The sequence below is a fragment of the Lissotriton helveticus genome, chromosome 10 (assembly GCF_964261635.1).
Source record: "Lissotriton helveticus chromosome 10, aLisHel1.1, whole genome shotgun sequence".
In the NCBI taxonomy this organism is placed as follows: Eukaryota; Metazoa; Chordata; class Amphibia; order Caudata; family Salamandridae; genus Lissotriton; species Lissotriton helveticus.
In genome coordinates, this window is record NC_136071.1 from 100,338,585 (window position 1) to 100,358,406 (window position 19,822).

The 19,822-nt window shown below is 43.1% G+C and overlaps 1 protein-coding gene across 2 annotated transcripts in view; it reads right to left on the minus strand.

The window, feature by feature from the left end:
- Nucleotides 1-19,822, minus strand: part of LOC144785070 (testis-expressed protein 2-like) — a 162,759-nt gene that overhangs the window by 40,270 nt on the left and 102,667 nt on the right. For both annotated transcript variants that reach the window (XM_078664181.1, XM_078664182.1), the window contains exons 3-4: nucleotides 10,816-11,016; nucleotides 7,581-7,911 (exon numbers count right to left, since the gene is read on the minus strand). In XM_078664181.1, the coding sequence (XP_078520307.1) occupies nucleotides 7,581-7,911; nucleotides 10,816-11,016 (532 nt within the window). The remainder of the gene's footprint in view (nucleotides 1-7,580; nucleotides 7,912-10,815; nucleotides 11,017-19,822) is intronic.

Genomic DNA, 19,822 nt, shown 5'->3' on the forward strand with positions numbered 1-19,822 from the left:
GTGAAATCCCTGACCTTCTGGACCTTGCACTGCTGGACATGGAAGTCAGCCCCCACCAATATGAGGCTATTGAGATAACAGAGGGAGGCAAGAGGTCAACCTTGTGATGTAATTGACGGTCAATTGGTGCATGAATTCATCTGGCTAATCGATGAGCAATCCAGGCAGCACAGGATATACGTTTGTTAGTGGCCTCAGTCATGCAGACTCCTCAAATTAGAAGAGCAGTGCTTAATTTGTAAAAAATATAAGTGCCAGGGCCCTCCTTTGCAGTCCACTAAAGCTTGCAGCACCCATTGCCCCCGCCAACAACAGAACCACCAAAACTACTAACCACTGCACTCTTCCAAGAGTGACAACATTCAGACTATTGCAGGCCCATAAAGCTCTGAGAATGGCTTGGGAAACGGGTATTAGTCCCTTTAAACGTTTATTTAATTAATAAACAACTATTGTGAGCTTATCTATAATTAAGACAAACAGCGCCACCATGTAGCAGACTGTCATAACTACCACTGTTGGCAATTAAGTGCTGGTGTCGAGCACCAGAAAACCCTAGGTCAAATTAAGCCCTGCAAAGGTTGCCAGTCACTGATTCAGAGCAGTGCTAACATACGGAATTTGTAAGAGCTAGTACCTCTGATCTTGTTAAAATCAAGAGTATGTGCCTTCCTTTAAGCTTTGTTAAAGTTGGCATGAATTTTTTCCTAGAGGATCGTGAGTGATCGTGACTTTTGAAGAAAGACTTTCAGGTCTTGTAACCTTTTTGAGCGGTGGATAGCACAGGTAAACTTATCATATAGGTAACAAATTTACTGTTACCACTACCATTTGGATATCTACCAATTGGCAATTCAGCAAATAAAGGATATCCGTCTGGTGGTAAACTCCCCAGCACCATCACCCTCTCCCGGACAAGGTGCAGCAGTAACTCACACTGCAAATGGTGGCAAAGCAATTGTCTGAATGACCTGCAATGCTATTTTAGAGAGGTGCCATCTTCAAAAATGTAGGAGTTACTTTGTCCATGACCACAGATTCGGGTGGAAAATCTGCTAGCAGAGACGCACACCGGTTGATTTGTGCTGAGTTTTCTCCACCATATTTATTGCAGATCCAGACACTTTAGAGGAGAAACTTCCACTGACCTACCAGATAACTTTAAATATGGAAGACTTGCTTCAGCCGCCTTGGTAAATGCACCTCCGCTCAAGTTTTAACCAGTAAGAGGTAACAGGAGTGTGACCCGTAAACCTGGTCGGGATTAGGGTTCAAAGGTATAATAAAATACAATATCCCAACAGGTGATATTCAAAAGACAAATAATTTTGTATGCACAAGGCATTACACGAACATGAGTAAAGGAGACAATTATTCAAATCAAATGGTTATTGAAATTATTCTTGTAATTCACAAAAGATGGAGAACAAGGTCATATATATACAATTGGGGCAGCACAGCGAGAAAAAATTCAATTGACAACCAGATATAAACTTGGTGCACAAATATGTACAAATAGTCAGTGGCGACACAAGTGGTATAGTGAACAGCGTGAACGGCGCAGGTGCGTGAAGTGAACAATATATACAGTGGGTGACTCAGTGCGTGACAAAGATGGAGTGACTTTACACTTATAATCACAATTTAAACAGAGCCACAGTAAAAGATGCGCCTGCAATTGCGCTGCGGGGTCGGCGACGTTTCGTCCTCAATTGTTCGGAACCATCCTCAGGACATGGTTGCCTCAATAAAGGTGCTGCGGGGTAAACCAGGAGAAGTGAGAGGGGCCAAGGAATTGTGGGGTAGTTAAAACAATTACGCGCTGGGGAAACGGGGGCCTAATGTCCAAGGATGTAGCCCAGAGAGTCATAGGTTGAAAAGAGGGGAGGGGGCCGTGCCCCACTGAGAAGGCGCTTCATATCAGAATGCTGTGGAGCTGTGATGATTATCTGCAACCTCTCTGAAGTAGGAGAGCTACTGTAGCAGGGGTCATGAACAGCTGGCACCTCTCATCCAATAAGTATCACAGAGCAGAAAATGCAAATAAAACTGTTGTAATAACTGCACATCTGAGACCCTTGATTCTAAAAGTGAATGCAAAAGAAAGTGAATGCACTCAAATGTAATTGAGTTGCAGGTGAAGAAAGTAGCTACGTGCTAAGCTGAGAAAATAAGCCAATCAAAGAGGCAGATTCAAACTATTAGTCAGCAAGCAAGCAAGAGTGCTTCAACAGACCTGAGGCTGAAAACCTTGGATACCCTGGGCCATAAGTAAGGATCCTGAACAGAAAGCAAGACCATATTGAGAAAACCCCACAGAACACTAGCTGAAGGCACTGGTTAGCCCATATGGAGATTAGTAAAACTGTCTCCCTGGATAATCGTTGACTGCCTTTCCCCTTTTTCATTGGGACAATCCCAAGAAAAGATGGCCAGTCAACCGAGCAAGTGGCAATATCAGGTCTGAGGAGACTGGGGGCTGGAAGTTTCTTAGTAAATTAAGAGTTGCTACCAACACTCAAAAAAGGGATTACATTTATCCTGTGGGGTGCATAGAGCCTTTAATCAAAATAAACTTTCACCTTTTCTAAAATGGGTATTGGAAAATAGAAAGGATTAGAGGGAAAACATTCTGATGAATATGTACATTGCTCCTTGAGTACTGAGCCTCTACGTGTACTGGGTACCCACACCCTATGTATACAAATTTGGTCGGCTATGTACAGGAAAGATTCTGATTAAATAGACAACTGCATTGGCATGGCAGATCCTGGGAATAATTACACAGTGACATGAAGGGCTCCTTAATCTCACCATCTCCATGCCCGCACTTACAATATTCATAGTTTACACTTTGCTGCACACATCTTTTCCCCCCTCTGCCTTCATCAACCATATGATTGGCTGGTCAAGGAAAGAAACAGTATGTTTGCCTATTGCTAGTTCTCATCCTTCTCATTTAGCTTGTTGTTGTAATCTTTCACACAGTTTTTACATTCCAACTATATTCTAGATAGCGTGGTTTTCTTCTGATCTGTACTCAGAATACCTCCACTGTAATCTTTTGCTACCTAATTTCTCCAATATCTATCCTCTGTTCTCATTCCCCTCCTTAAAGTAGTTCTTTCAAGACTCATCCTTTCCTTTTACCTAAATGATTCCTATAGATGTTTGTAACTAGTCCAAAGGGGTCAACCCATGACAAAACTGATGAATTGATATCAGAAGATCAGATTCTTTTTCCAGATTTTATATAAATACCTTTCTGTACTGCGATTAAAAAAACAATGATATCTTCATTCTTCTAACAACTACTCAAGCCCTGAGACTGAGAGAAAGAAGAATCTCAATTAGTTCAAGGTTGGCCTGGTGCTAGGATTCAAGTCAAGGATCTGCCCAGCTGCAGAAACTCTCAGATGATCACCTTGGAACATGAGTATAGAATGAAACAGTTGTTTTGAGCCAACAATTGATGGCAAAAGGTGAGCTTTCATGGGGGTTCTTGGTTTCCAATAATACTGGGTCCTAAGAGTTGGGATGAGATCCATTTTTGGGGACTTTTGATTCCGTTAAAAGTAAAAACAAAACTCCTCAACCCCAGTGCAGAGATACAAGGAGTTTGTCCTGAATGAAGCTGACATCTTTCAGGTGAACCTATGGGTCAAATTAATAGTGTGTTTTGGGACTGGGAAGTGGGAACTCTAACAGCAAGTGTTTCATCTTCCCAGGTGAGCCATCCTAACTTCAGGCAAAGGCTGGTTCTTTGAGCTCAGAGAAGGTGCTCATGGTTCTGCATAATCTATCTTGTTGATCTGAAAAACACCTTCCCGCAGAGCTTTAGCAGAGGTGTCTGGTAATCATCTGTAGTCCACAAGATGACTTGTCATCTTCTTCACAGAAATTAGTTCTTAGAAGCTTTCCCAATTCATTCCAGTTGGTCTTTTCAGTACCCAGCATTATTGTAGGGGGGGATAATGGATTGGAGCATTCCCTAAACCTCTCACATCACAAACCATGGGATTTGTTTTCTCATGATGTAAGGCTTGGTTTTTTTGACTTTGAAAAGACATTTAAGAGCAGATGGAGATACCTCTAGGTATAGTGGTCAGGAATTAAATACAGTATTTGTAAAGCGCACAATTACCCGAGGGTGCCAAGGCGCTGGGGGCCGTTGGGAAGATTAAGCGAGCTATTTTCCAGAGTCACATGGTGCTGGACTAACATGCCGCCGGCACCGGAGATCGAACCGTGAACCCTGTGGTCCAGAATCAGGTGCCGTGGGGCTGCACCACACCACACATAATACATTTAATTCATCCAGGTTTCCTGTCCACACAAATGCACAAACACATGCTCACATGTCAACACATAAACACACACAGCCATACACAGAAAAAAATACATGTGCTTGCTTGCGCCAAGACACACACACACACACATGCATGCACGCAGACACACACATAACATGTAAAGAAGGGTTGTTATTTCAAATTAATTTCAGTAGAGGAAATTGATACAATGTATTTACATTTCATGGTAACATTCATAGCCACCTCAAGAGATTGATGTGTTACCTTGAATAACCATTGCACACTTGCACACAGTGCCTTGCTCTCATGCCGAGAATCAAAAGTCTAATTGTTTTTCTAAAAATCAAAAAGATCAGTTGTGTGAAATTTCAATACCTGATTCAATTCTTACAATGATACTGATAATTTAAATGATACTTAGTAGTCATTTGAGTCACAAAGATCATTGAGTATGCTAGGTAGGCGTCCTTGATCTAATGCCATCATCAAACTTTATGGCCGTGTAGGGCAGCCTCCCTGAGGTCTCACAACAAGCTTCTGACTTGGGAGAACATCGTCCACGTAGTTTTAGTTTATTGGCAGCACTGTATCTTCTGTTAGCAGCTCTTGTAATCTATGACATGATGCTGTGTATGAAGGCTGTCTCTCCATAGGAGTAGCTGCTGCCCAGGTTAAGAGTTCTTGTCCACCAATACTATTAATGATTTGTTTCACTCCTAGATTACATTGCTGCTTGTTCACCCCTCTAAACCAAGTTATTGCCATCTTTGATAGTTCCAAGGTCAACCCTTTTAGATTAAAATGGGGACATCACTATTTTACCTGCCATGAAGAAGACCCTAACAATTACCATTGAACTTGCCTTCTCAGTCCATGGCCTACCTTTTCTCAATGTTGCCTTCAGTCCCAGAATAAAATTGAAGAGGCAATTTTGATATTTGAATATCTGGGGACCTTATTTCTACAAACCCTAGACCAGAAGAGCATTCCTTAGCCTTTAATAACTGTGTCTTGTGTTCAAACAGACAATACCTCAAGCTAATGAAAGTATATCCTTTTCTAGATCAGATAACTAGTGTTGCACACTGACAAGAAGATGGAAATAACTTGAAAACGCAGGATGAGAGGTAGTGGTGCCAGTCCTACTCTTCTTAGTCACTGAAGATCTAATCTATAAAGTACAATCTAGACTTTATAAGTATTGGCTTTGTCATTCTAAACTTTCCTACTATGAGGAACTGATTCAAACATCTGGCAACTCATCATAAGCAAATTTAAGGGTTGTCAGAGATCTCAAAATGCATTCAGTATGCCCTGAGTCATCCTCCATTCCCAACAGCTGTGTGACAAAGCTGCCTCCTTCTTCACTGGTAACATACATCTTACATACAATAGTATGAGAAGCGACCTGTGCCATCGTGACCAGGAGGAAGAGAAACAATCTGCTTCCCTGCAGGAGGCTTTGCTGAAAGCAATCCATCCTATTGAAAATCCTCAAACCCATCTGCTTCTTTCCTTAAACAGATTCAGATCACCAGATGATATTTATCCATTCAGACCTCTTGAATATTTCTGCCCTAACTTTGCGTCTTAACATATCCTTCTCCTCAGTTTGAGCATCCACCTATTATCAAACCATTATTAAAGAAGCCTGGCCTAGATTCTAGGAGAGAGAGAGCAATTACTGACCAATCTATTTGCTCCCAACCATGGCTAAAATAGTGGAGAAATATATGACTCAATGGCTTTCCAATTTCTTAGGTCACGAACTGCTATACTTTGCTCAGGTGGGGATTAGTTGGGGCGTGGGTATTGAACCAGGACCCATTTTGGTAGTTGATGACCTAAGGGATAGCCTGAATGCCCGACATTCGTTAAGACATATTTTATTGAACCTCTCTGCAACGTTGCAGGCGGTCCACCATTCTATTCTTCTCAAGCGACTGGTGGTTGGGTTAGGTGGCTTCACCCTTTCCTGGTTCTCTTACTTCTTAACTCAGTCCTCAACTCTTTCTACTTTTCAGTTTGAGGGCCTGATTTATTTTTTGGCAGGCGACCTGCATCTCCATCAAGAAGACTGAATAAATTACTCCATCGCCCTGATGGAGGTGCCGCCTGCCAAATTTAGAAATGACTTGGCAGGAACAGCCATCACAGTAGTTCCTGGCAATGCTGCTTACAGTTTTATGCCGGGTTCTGTTGAAATAACGGAGCCCTGTACAAAGCTGTTTCCTTTTTAAAATAAATTATCCAGAAGCGGGAAGAAGACTCTCATGACTAGGGGAGCAATTAGCAGTTTTCACTGCCCCTTACCGCCAGTGATTTCCTGTCAGGGATAGGCAGTGAAAACTGACCTATAATGCTTAAAATTGAAAGTTAATAAATTAGTTGGGCAAAATTTGAGGGCTGCCTCTAATACACTTTAATCTGTAGGGCCATCAGAGGGGTTTAATCAGAGTAGACTCCAACGTGATTAAACTTAAGGTCCATCCACATATAAATATGGCGGGTGAACCACAGTCTTGGTGGTATAGATAATCCATCACAATTGAGATGATCTGTACTGCCAAGATTTACATCAGTCTTTCCCATTACTGTGTAAAGTCCCTCTGGGATCATCATTTTCTAGGATTTTATTTAACATTCAAATGAGGCCTCTTTGATTTATATCCTAGATTGCTTTGGCCTGGACTTTATGTCTTATGCTGATGAGGCTCAACTAATTGTTATGCTTGACAGCCCCCTGGGGGAGATCCAACATATATCTCCATCTTGTCTACTATCCTCCAAAACCTTGATTAGTTGCAATATGTTAAAACATAATGCCAACACAAATTAGATGCTGATTTGGGACTCCTATAGTCTGTGAAATGCCGGCTTCTGGCCTGGACGATTGGTTCTCCCATTCCTTTCACCTCCCAATCATCTGTGACACCTGCACTTCTGTGATTCTTTTGTTACTGTGTTATTTTTCATAAATACTCATAGATATTCTAGTCTTTTAAGTAGATCAACTTGTTGAAATTACCCACAGACCCGACTATTGTTGTCCCAACATGTAAGCAACAAATTCTCCACCCACCATTTATGTCTTCACACAATAAGAAGATTTGGTCAAATTGCTAATTTGTACCTCCATTGGGCCCATTATTATTCTCCTATTATACACCAGGATGCCTTATGGAATATATAGTTGATTTTACCTTCATGAGATGTAGGTTATATAGGCACACAAACAGAGACAAAATAAATGTGGGATTTGCACCTTACTTGATCTCATTTCACTTCTGCTGGCACTTTGCTTATCTCCGGAGTCTTGTTTGGCGGCTGCTGAAAGGTGCTGGTACCATTCCTCCTTTTCGCGTCCTGTTCTCCCAAAGAGGTAAAGCGGCACCTCCTTGAACTCCCCAGCAGGTTTCAATGCACTCTCTTGGTCTGGTACAGACGTCTGTCCCTGGCTTTCTTCTTGCTGTGCGGAAACCTCACGGTGATCAATAGACCCTCTACGACTCAGATCGCCTTGGTTGGCAAATAGGATGCAGATAGGATATTTCTTGTTCCACATTCTCTTTCGTGCAAGACCCGTTGGGAAAAGAAAGATCTGCAAAGTGAACATAGAAATCACTATAAATATCTTGGCTGAGCTAAGTGGCTTCCTGACTACAAAGTTATGGAGTTGATTAGCCGAAGACAGACTGCTAATCAAATCCATCATCTTAGGAAATGGAGAAGTACCTGTCTATAGTGAGGCTAGAAATGAGAAAACAAATCCAAAAAGGAGCAAAGAAACATCTGGGGATCCTTATTTTGGTCTAAATGAAGAGAAAGACTCTTCTTTACCAACATTGCTCACAGCAGTGCTTGTACCTGACCAATCAAATGTTTCATTAAACACATATAGCAGATCTAAGCTGCTCTAAAATGTATCCAGATTAGTTTCAGTTCCAGTAACTTTAGCGCCACTGGTAGTATTTTCAAAGAGCACATTTCATTGGGGTTGGGGAAAACTGATTCCGGTGGAGTTGATACAGTCCAAAGAAATGCATAGAATCTGTGTTTTGATGCATGGATTTCTCAATTGTTGGCAAACAAGGGATCCTGGTGAACTCCATGCCACATGTTCACACCACTGGCACCCCTGGCAACACTAATCCCATCATATACCTACCCAGATACCCTAGTAACCTATGACTTGCCCTTCAACCATAGAACCCCTTGTGGGCCTTTAGCGTTGCTTCACATGTCTTGTGAACAGATGTGGGCACAGGTTTCATGATGAGTAGCCACTAGAGCTTTCTTGCACATTGTGAACAGGAGATTGCTACCTTAAGACCTGGGAAATACCTGCCTTGTGTTCCAAGCAGCTCCATGCCATTGCGCACTCGATATGAGCTCCTCCGTCATACCATTAGTTTGTGGTCACTCTGTTGCAGCTTACGCTGTTCACTGATTTACTATTACAAGGCATAGGTGATGGAAGTAGGGGTGCTGGGAGTGCTGCAGCACCTCTAAAATAACTGTGCTCGTCGTCGGAAAGTGAATGAGCAGAAGTGTGTGGCTATTTCTATGGAAAATGTGCTCTCTGTAATCGACAGTGTGGTACTGCACCATGCTGTATGCTCCAAAATGGTCCACTGGCTTCATGCTACACCGTACCACTCTCCTGCTGAATGGGTGTGGCTCATTTGCTATTCTAGTTCTTTGTATGACACTTGGATTATCACTATCCCTCTGACTTGAGTGATGTAACATTGATGGTAGCACCCCAGCTCTGATACTTGCTCCAATCCCACTGTTACAAGGCCAATAGTAATTTCACCATTGCATCATGAGTTATGTGCTGCACCTCACCATCCGATGTACCTCTTAGGAGTCTTTTTGGGACAGTTGTGGGTTTTCTTGCCCAGGGTACTACCTCGAAATTCTGTTTTAATCTTCTGTTTCAAAAGTGAGCTGAACCCAAGACTCTGGGTCTGATTTAGATCTTGGCGGACGGGTTACTCTGTCACAACAGTGGCGGATATTCCGTCTGCCAACATATAGATCCCATTATATCCTATTGGATTTATATTGCAGCGGGCGGGATATTCGTCGCCATTGTGACGGATTAACCTGTCTGCCAAGATCTAAATCAAGCCCTCTGATTTAAAATATAATAATCCCCAAAATGTCACCTGGTTCAACTACAAGGTCACAGTTACCTGGAGTCCTTGCGTATTTATAGAGCTGCTGGTTTGCTAACCTGAGGTTTGAGGGAAAGCAAGTATTACTTTGGAAACAGAGGCTGGTTAATGGGGCAATCAGGGAATCATTAGTGAAGTGAAAATGATTCCACCCTCAGGACTTTTAAATATGCTCTGAATGTTTTAGCATACAGAATGGAGCGGTACATTACAAGGTGAATACATAAAAAACTGAAACTAAAATGAGACTGGCGCTAAGCATTTTACACAGGTTTATATTCCCTTCTACTTCCATTAGAGCTACCATAATCCAGTAATTGGGGTGACCATCTACCTACAAGTCTTTACAGACACTATTACCAGTCCTGTGCTTTTATGTGGTAGCCTAATCCATTCTGGGTGCTGTAGTCTTGTTTTGCTTCCATTGAACTAATTAGCTTAATAGGCCTGAAGTGAATGATTTGTAGATGGAAAGTTCAGGACTGGAGGCGGCGTCCATAATGACCTGGAGTAGGGTGCTCATCCTAACTCTGGGATGCTTGTTTCCGCTCCAGGGAAGGCATGGCTTGGCAGTTCGGGCTGGACTGTTCCCATGAGGCACAGGGTCAGACTGATTTGCATATAGCCATGTCTGAACTGGGGTGGCAGAGTGGGCTAAAGAACGGTGATGGATTAAACCCAGATCTTTTGACTGGGTGTGAGTGTTTGATTGGTTCGGATGCTCCGTCCATCACCACCCCCTTTTGTACCGCATCCTAACTCTGGAGCACCTGTGGTTATATGTATCCATCCAACTGTGTCGAAAGCTTTTGAGAAGGAGAGAGGCACGCATCATGGCAGCCCTGTATATCAACGATTACTCACCATACGCCAACAGGCTTTTTCCAAAATTTAGATGAGCCCTTTCGTTGGTGGAGGGAAAACAATGTGACCACTCCAATATTGATTGCTTACACTTGTTAGATCTTATAAATGCTCCCCACAGATGGATTGTATCTCTTGTTTATGGACTTGCTGTTTCCCATGCACCTACAAATTAGCTTTGAAAAAGCCCATCTAAAGTTTGGATTGGCCACTGTTTTATAATATGGAACACACAAAAATGAGTTTGAACTAATATAACTATTGGTACAAAATATTAGATCCTTCACTACACCTCAACACTTGCTTTGGTGCCTTTCGATTAACATGAATAAGTCAACAGATGATCTGGGTTTATTAAAGACCAGTGACGCTATGGAAGGTGGGGACGTATGGAACAAAACACAAAGAAAAAGCAATTTAACACATACAACTGACCTGTCGTGAGTGTGATACCTTACCTTAGCACCAGTCAAGTCGTATGACCGTTGACTAGTGAAGGTGGGATCCGGAGTCTCTTCCTCGGCTGTGGCCCGCCGCGGAACATTGATCTTAGGATAGGAAAGCTTCAAAGCCGATCCCTCTAGTGTAACAAATACTGAGTGTGTCAACGACGGGTGATACATCTCGGGGTCGTAGAAGTACATCTCGTTCATCCAACCCTGAAAGGAAAGGGTTCAAACAAAGCTTGTCAATGTGGCACACCCTTGATCTATGTTGACACTAGCAAGAGCTGCAGAGCTACCAAACGTCTGATAACACTTAACATAACATAGTCTTAAGAGGCCCTCAGGACAGTACGAACACACTCATAGATGAGGGCACAAGAACATCTGATCCCTATGATCTTTTTTGTACTCTTAATCTTCAGTATGGACAGGCTATACTTGTCAGAGCTCAAGGAAACTCATGTAATAAACAAGCTATTGTTGTTGACACAGCTGAACACATCCTCATGAGTGTAACAAGAACCTAATCCCAGGAAAGTGAGTGCTGAGTGAGTGAATGGTGTTTTCATGTATGTTGCTAAAACTGCAGGTATGAGTAGTTTAAGAAGAGTAATATGTGCAACTATGCTGGCCCTGCCAGAGCAATGTCTGAGCGAAGAAAGGTTGGGATGGGAGGAGGACCATCATATGTCTCAGTAACTATGTGTGTACATAAATAGAGCACTCAGATGAGATGGGTGTGACCAGTGTTTAATGGGCCTCACAATGTAGAGAGCATGTTAGATTAGTGTTTAGGAGTTCCTGAGATCATGTCACACTAGGGCATGCAGTTTTGGGATTCTACCTAGGGCACCCCAAAGGTCTGGCATACGTCCAAGAGCTAAAGAGTTACATTCTAGGCTAGCTCAAATGCAAAAACTCATCTCTTGAACCATAGCCTGGCTCTAATACAAGAGGGTTGGCCTGACGTAAAGCACCTAAGGTCTGACTCCATCTGACTCCATTCCATCTTATGTAGGCCCAGGCTCCTTCTTGGCTATTGGAGATCACCTCTCACTCTCAAACCATAGAAGATGCCATCTTCCCCGCTTTATGCGGAACCATTGTCATGTCTGCCCTCAGACCCAGATGCTGCCAGACCTTATCTTTCTTAGAACTGGGAAAGAGTCAAATCCTTCATTTAATGACATGGATGCAACACTTGATACAATATTTGTCTGGGTCAAATGTCTACTCGTTAGCATGTCAAGGTTGAATAAGATGCAAGCATAGAAGCAAAATGGTGTTGTCTGAATTGATGTCCTTTTACATTATATGTTCATAAGGAAACATCTGGGATGCACACCTTGATGCACATAAACTATGTCAGACTTTCCTAAACTTATGCCAGAAAGTTTTTGATGCAATTTAGTATATAAAGACTAACACTTGACCACTTGTCATGAGAGGTTTTTCGTCCAGATTATTGACCATATTTCGTCCAGATATCATCTCACCTACTGCCAGCACACTTCAAACTCCGCGGATGCTAGATCTTGCCTGAAGCTGTTAATGCCAAGTCCCGGAGAAAGACTGACCGACTGACACAGCAGCATGTGTGTGTGCTACACAAGGAACACAGGCTTCATGCCTCTGCTGATAAAGACAGCTTTTGATGTCAACAAGGTATGCAGTGCATCTCTTCTCCCTAAGAAACTCTAAACTGCAAGTTGCTCTGCCTTCCATGCTCTCCTAGTGTAGCGCATAGAAGTAAACGTTAGGGTGTTAGGCTCCAGGTGACATTTTTACTATGTTAGAAATGTTAATTTTATTCTCTTTATTAATAACGTTCTTTTTTACGGTTTTCATAATATCCTGTGTAGTTGTTTTAGATGTACTGAGAAACGGATTGTTCCTGTAGTATTAAACACTTTTACTTAAACGTGTTCATTCATCTTAGTGCAGTGTGTGATATTGTGAAAAAGGAAATAGGTTTGTTACTGTTACCAAGGTTCCCCTGATCCCTTTATTGGATTGTTAGTTACCCAAAAGCAATACTTCTATGTCAATTACACATTGAATAGTGTTCTGTGGGGCTACAATAACCTGTCTTTTACAGTCATCACTGCTGCATTGAACTGAGATTATCCGTGTTACCTGCGAGTGGGAAAGCACACCTTGTAGAGTTACGCCAGAGTGGTAACTTATAGAACAGGTCGATGACAAGTTGTTACTGTATGAGTAATGTGTTTGGAGCAGTAAGTGGGAACATTGTTAGGAATCCGTGGGCAAGCAGAAAATAAGAATCTGCTTCTCCTCTAGATCTATATGCACTGAGTGGGAGAGTTAGTTTCACCTTCTGTTTAGGCTTCTGAAGACGACGGCTTTGATAGCCCAACACTTCCTTGTGCCAGCCACTGTGGAGAGGCGTATTCCTCTAAGTTAATAACTCAGTCCTGTATAAGGTGTCCATGTTGTTGTCGCATCTTCCCTTACTCTGGTTCCTAAATCATCTAGTACAGAACAGAGATTTGATGCCTAGGGTTTTGGTGCACTCATTTTGTTCCATGAAATGAGGGGAACCTGACATAACTACAGGGCCTCTGTGCCACCAGGTTGTATTTGACACGGATAGCATGGGAGTCCTGTGTGTATGCACCCATGTACAAGGTAGGATGTTGACCCCTTGTGTAAGTAAAAATCAAACAGAAATTGCGCACTGGGAATGATTCATCACACGCATATACCATTGCGAAATAATGGTACAGAGCATTACATGGTATAAAATAGGCACCTCTTGTAACCTTTGCGTATATTGCGCTGAAGAATTTAACATTGTAACATCTGCTTTCTCGCCTATAAAACAAAGGGAAAACATTGGTTCAATTCTGTATACCATACCCCCCAAGGAATACTGAAGACTGTTAAGCTATCTAAAACCTTGGTGGTATGTGCAGCCTGCATGAAGCAGACATTACATTACCTGTACTCATTAGGAGAACAGATGTGCGAAGTACTGACCCAAGATCTTGTATGCATATATTTTATTGGTATTTATATTTGGGGTCTCCAGCCTTTTCTGTACTGAGAGCTACTTATGTTCAATGAAACACATTGAGAGCTACTGATATTATTGGTGTTGTATAATCATAATTTTGTCATATGTATATTAATTCAACCAAGCAAAAGCTGTCTAATTTAATAAGCTGGGATGCATACTGGTGAGCTACTTGGATGTAGCTGGAGAGCTACAGTATCTCACAAGCTACTGGTTGGTGACCCCTGATTTATAGCGCAAACCTAGCAGGGAAGTAGCAGACCTCTGTACATCAGATATGGGGTTGGGAGACAATTGTAGACTGTGTACATCAAGTGGGGATTACACAAATACATTTCACATGCATTGAGGCGTAGGAAGACCAAGGGCCATATGTAGGTGGCCCAATACTGGTCGGTAACAGTGAAATTCATTAAATTTCACAGTTACCGACCAGTATTTATGCATTTGAGATGTAGGGAGGATTCGGTATTAAGTAATCGGTAAATACAGATTCCTTAATACCGATTCCTTATGGCCTTGCATTTAAGGAATCGGTAATGCCGATTCCTTAAATGCAATGCAGGTAGCACTGAAAACAGTGCACCTCAGCCTTAAGGAATCGCTATATACCACCAACTCCAAGTTGGTGGTAAATAGCGATTTCCTTTCAAAAAGCACTTTTTTGCTTTTTGAAATGTGCCATGTGGCACACATCCATGCCCTTAGGGCATGCAAGTGTGCCAAATGTGCACACATGCACATTTCAGGGGTGCAATAGGTTGTCCTTTGGACACCCTCGCACCCTTGAAATACCTCCCGGTATTACCGATTCGGTAATACTGAATCGGTAATACAGAATGTCTTCACATTCATTCCTATGGGCCTCCAAACCCATAGGAATGAATGGTTAGGTATTTGTTATTACTGAATCTCAGTTACCGATTCGGAAATAACGAATATTAAGAATTCGGTATTTTTTACCGAATTCTTACCTACATCTGAAATACCGATTCCTAAATACTGAATCGGTAAAATTTGGTATTTACGAATCGGTATTTCCAAGTTACCTACATCTAGCCCCAAGTGACTTGTCTAGAGTCCAACTATGTTTTGCCTAGTGGCTCAAGCTGCTGATTAGGCCACATCTCCTCTCCATATTGAGAGTTCCCCTGATTTGAAGGACCTGAGGACGTCAAACCCAGCCTCCATGGTTAGGATTTTCCACTATGGTACGTAGGAGTGATAAAAGGAAAAATACGCTTCAAATGACAAATGTGTCTTTGATTCAAGTTGACTCAATCCTACTAAATAAGGTATTTAGTACCGAAAACAGTGGAAAGGCGAATTTTTGCTTCAGCTGCTCTCCCAAACATCCCAACCAATGTCACATCTATCCTGGTCTCATCTACTCTGCAATGGAAACCCTTCGGTTTGGCTCCAAACGTTGAAAGTTTTCATTGACACAGGGCCTGGAAGACTGCTCTACTACTAGCGGTGTATGATCCGCTGCAGATTCTCACTAGGGAGGAGGAGTGTTACCGCTCTGCGACTATTGCAGCAAAGTTGAAAAATAAAATGGTAATAAAATGAATGTATTACCATTTTATTTATCAGTGCTCCCAGCCTGAGCCAAGCGTGTGAGCAGGCCGGGCCATTGTTGCTGAATGGCAGAAGCGGAGGAGTGGTGCCCACTTCAGTTTAAAGTACGCATGTCACTATGGCCCTGAGATCTTGCACTGGATGGACTGCAAGGACACAGAGGACTGGAGGAGGGGAGCCAGTGGGTAAGTACAAATTATTTTTTACTTTATGACCCACTGACCAATGCCGGCTCCTCTGCTAAGGTGGAGGAGCATCGCCCGCTGCATTTCAGCAGTGTAAGAAAAAACAAAATGATAATAACTCAATGTTATTATCATTTTATTTTTTCTTGTTGCGGGTGTGGCAGCTTTGCAAGGCAGAGTTGGGGGCAAGAATTGTCTGCTGAAAAAGCAGGGGAGGGAAGGAGTGGTTTTCAATCCCTATAGTGTGCATGAATATTTGGCCTGCCGTCTCAGGCCGGCCAAACATTCATGCGCACATAGCATGTTCTCCACCGAGGCCACGCTACAGCCTGGGTGGCGAATATACCCAGGTCCCCAGTCCTCATCTAAGCGATGAACCACGGTGCTTGTGCTTGGCTCAGTGGAGCGTGGGCGCTTCCTGGTTCCTTCCTGTTCCAGCCAGAGAAAGGAGTGGAGAGATGTGACAAGGAGGATGCGGCGACTCGGACAGGAGGTAAGTTTTATTTAACTTTTTATCTACCCCGTTCGCCCCGCCACCCCAGATCAGTGCCGGCCGCTACTGACAAGCATTGTGAGAAACTTGCACTGCCTTCAGCCTTAACCCCAGAGCTCTAACGAGCCATGATTGAGAGCTTTGGTGTTGACCCCAAAGGCATTGCTGGTTTCTCGCAATGCCTGTCAGTGGGTCAAAATAATTGATTTGCTTGCCCCACCACTCCTTAATGTCACCAGCAGCCACTGTGTATGGGCAGTGCCATCAAGCACAACCTTCCTGAGAACTCTGATGATCTCCCAGTTACAGCTGACTCATTAAAAATACACACAGTGTCAGCAGAGTGGACACATTCACCACATGAAAGCAAAGCACTCATCCCAGCACCCGGATCCAGCAGACCCATGGGATACACGTGCACTGCCAGCAAGCGGAGTTCTCCCAATGACAGACGATTCAAGGAGTACACACAAAGCATCCGGATGCAGAGTCCCCTCAATACCAGTCTCCCGGGGTACAGCTTCTCCCATGAATGCAAATGCCACTGCTGTAGGACATTGTGGAAACTGGCCATGGCTGTGGTACTGCACTTGATGGATTAGCAATCTGGAGCTGGCCTGGCTGTTGTGCTTAATGTACCTGGGTGTTGTAAGAACCAGCTTGACAGTGCTGTTTTACATACTGTAGCATTGTGAAAATGTCTGGTTGCATTGCTTTACCTGCATGGGCAATGCAGATAGTGTCCTGACTGCAATTAATTCCATTCTAGAGTATTAAGGGGGACTAGTCTGGCTATGGTGCTTCAAATCATATGTAAATACTGGTCTGGCAATTAGGCTTTACGTTCTAGGGCAGTGCGAAACTGGCAACGCTATATTTGTATCTGTGGGACATTTACTCCCTTTCAGAACTGACTGTAAAATCTAGTGCTCTTTCACCAATATATTGGAAAAAATTGTGTTATATAATATATATTTCTGCCTCATTTATACCAAAATAGTTTAGTGGCTTGGCATACATCCCTTACTATTGGAAAGTGCAGGCCCACTCACTAAGTTTGCTTCCCTGGTGCAACAGAATGGTTGTAAAATTATTTTAAGGACATTTTAGAGCTCCCAGTAGAACCCAAGGTTGGGGTGTGGCCTGCTACTAGTTTGTGGGACTTGAGACATGGCTAGGAAATGGCAGACACCTAATTGTAACAAGCTGCATTGATTAAATGTACTTCAGGAACCCAGTATGACCCTGGTGCATGAGAGCTGGCATGTATTAGGATGGCCACCTACTTTTAAGGACACAGTACCTACAGTGGTGGACTAGGTATCCCCTGGTAGGCTGCAAGCTTGGGAGTTGTATTTACTGCTGCTGTCATGCTCAGCCGCTCTGCATGTGCAGATATGTGCACATGTTTGGGGTTTGACGGGCTTACAAGACACCATGCCTTTTCTGAGCTCAGGCGCAACTACATTTTCTGGTGGTCCGACTTATGCTTGGGAACAGCTTACGGACAGCAGGTAAGGAGCAAATTTCCAATTGAGCATCCTAAGGAAACTAAAACCTTTCCTTCACCCAGATGACTTCAAATTTGCTGTGCAATCATTAGTCATCTCACGGCTGGAATATGGGAGTGACACTCTGTGGTCTTACGAGTTACAGGCTGGCCCCGCTCAGAGCCTAACTGAATGCGGCCGCCAGGCTCATCACAGGTTCCAAGAAGAGCAATCACATCTCCCCTGATTTGAAATCTCTAAATTGGTTGCCTTTTGCTGCAAGGATACAACAAAAACTTGCCTGTATGACCCACAAAGCCCTTCACTTCAACACTCCTCTATACCTCGCAAAAAAAAAAAAATAGAGCTGTCGGGTCGTGCCCGTTCCTCCAGGAGCTCCAGTACCTTGTTGCTTAAGCCGAAAAAATTCAAAAAAAGTTAAACGTACAATCGTACCTCCTCAGCAATTGCCCTGAGAATCTGGAACTCCCTACCTACGGAAACTAGACTGATTCCATCAACAGTGTCCTTCAAAAAGGAAGTGAAAGCGTTACTGGTGAGTACTTTTCTGACTTGAAGTTTAACCCGGGTCCTGAGTTATATCAGCCTAGTACTGATGGGTCCTTCCTAGCCCATTGATCGGCTACTCCTCATCTACTGTCACAACAACTCCTTTTGCTTACATGTTCCTTTGTCCTCATTGTCGTGCTCCTCTCCTCACCTATGGCTACCCTCCATTATTATGTTGATACATACCTACTGTTAATTTTGTCTATTGATGTTGTTTTGCCACACTTGCCTCCCCTTACGTGGGTTGCATCTCTCTGTAAAGTGCTCTGATACCATCTAGGGTCTTGTTCATGCTATACAAAACTTTTTAAATAAATAAAAACATACAGAGAATTGAAAGGCGATTGAGGATCCGTGACTCACTTAATAAGTGTCCTAATACTACAAAGAGCTGGAGAAGCGTGATTGTCAGAAGCAGCTCCGAGTATGGCAACTCATCTCTTGTTCAATGTAGATGAGGGATCCCAGAACGAACAGAGGGCATAGGGGTGGGTGCTGTTTATCAGCATCCGAAGATACTGAGAGCAAGATGGAGTCAACAAAGGTACTGGGAATAAGGCCGCAAACCAGAACAGCCCTGTTCTTGCCCCCTATGGACAGAGGGAGATTGTGGCAAAGGAGTCAGATTCAGAAGTTTTGCCACAAGGAGAAGCTCCATTCTGGATAGGGTTGAACAAGATACACAAGTTGTATGACTGCATTTAAGGTGTGATCCTGATTCAATAGTACTACTTTGCATGGGCGGAGTTTTGCTAAGTTGCTGTCGCTGTGAAAGGAGGCTACATCATTTAGAAGGTACTGGGACACAGTGAACGACAATGTCTCCAAGTGATTATTGGAGGAAAGGGACTCACCCCAAGTCTGCCTGTCCCTAGATGAGCTGTAGATGAACATTGACTGGCAGCTTGCAAAAACAATATCAACATTGTAGCCGGTATCTTCAAAAGCGAATACTCTTCAGACTTCAGAGTTGAGCTTGTTGGAGCAGGGGCCTCCTAACGAGATTTGTGAGATAAAGCAATTTCTACTTATTCATGTCTTGCAGCCCATTTTGAAGTCTTAGAGGCTTGGTGTACTCTACTATAATGTGTTTCTTGGGAGTGCCAAGGCTGGCTAAGGGGCGGTTCTGTAAGCCTGCACCATGCCTGAGTTACCTTGATGTAAGTTTCTATTGTGTTTTTGATTTTTGTGTCCTCTGCACACATTGCCATCATGCGTCTATGCTGATGACCTTTCAGCGTACCTGGTATCTGATACCCAGAGCAGGGCTTTGTGGTCTGGAGGGGCAACCATTGTGGTCTAGGTGGGGTATTCACCTAGACCCCCTCTTATCAAGAGTGACTATTTTACATTTGCCAGTAGAGATGACCTTGGCAGTATGTGTTTTTATTTGGAGTCCCAGGGCATAGCTGTTGTACTGTGCTTTACATTGAGCAAGTGGCCTATCGACCTTGCCCCTTTCAAGTTCCGCCTCAGCCTTATGTGGCTAACCCCTTGCTGCATTCCATGTGCTTGGATAACACATTTATGTGGTATAGGTATATGGTAGCATTGCCAGTGGACTATATGTACCACATGTCTATTACTGGAATCCATATTGGAATGTCAATGCAAGCATGCTGATCAAAATGTAGGTTAGAAAGAGCCTGTCAGAATATCATTA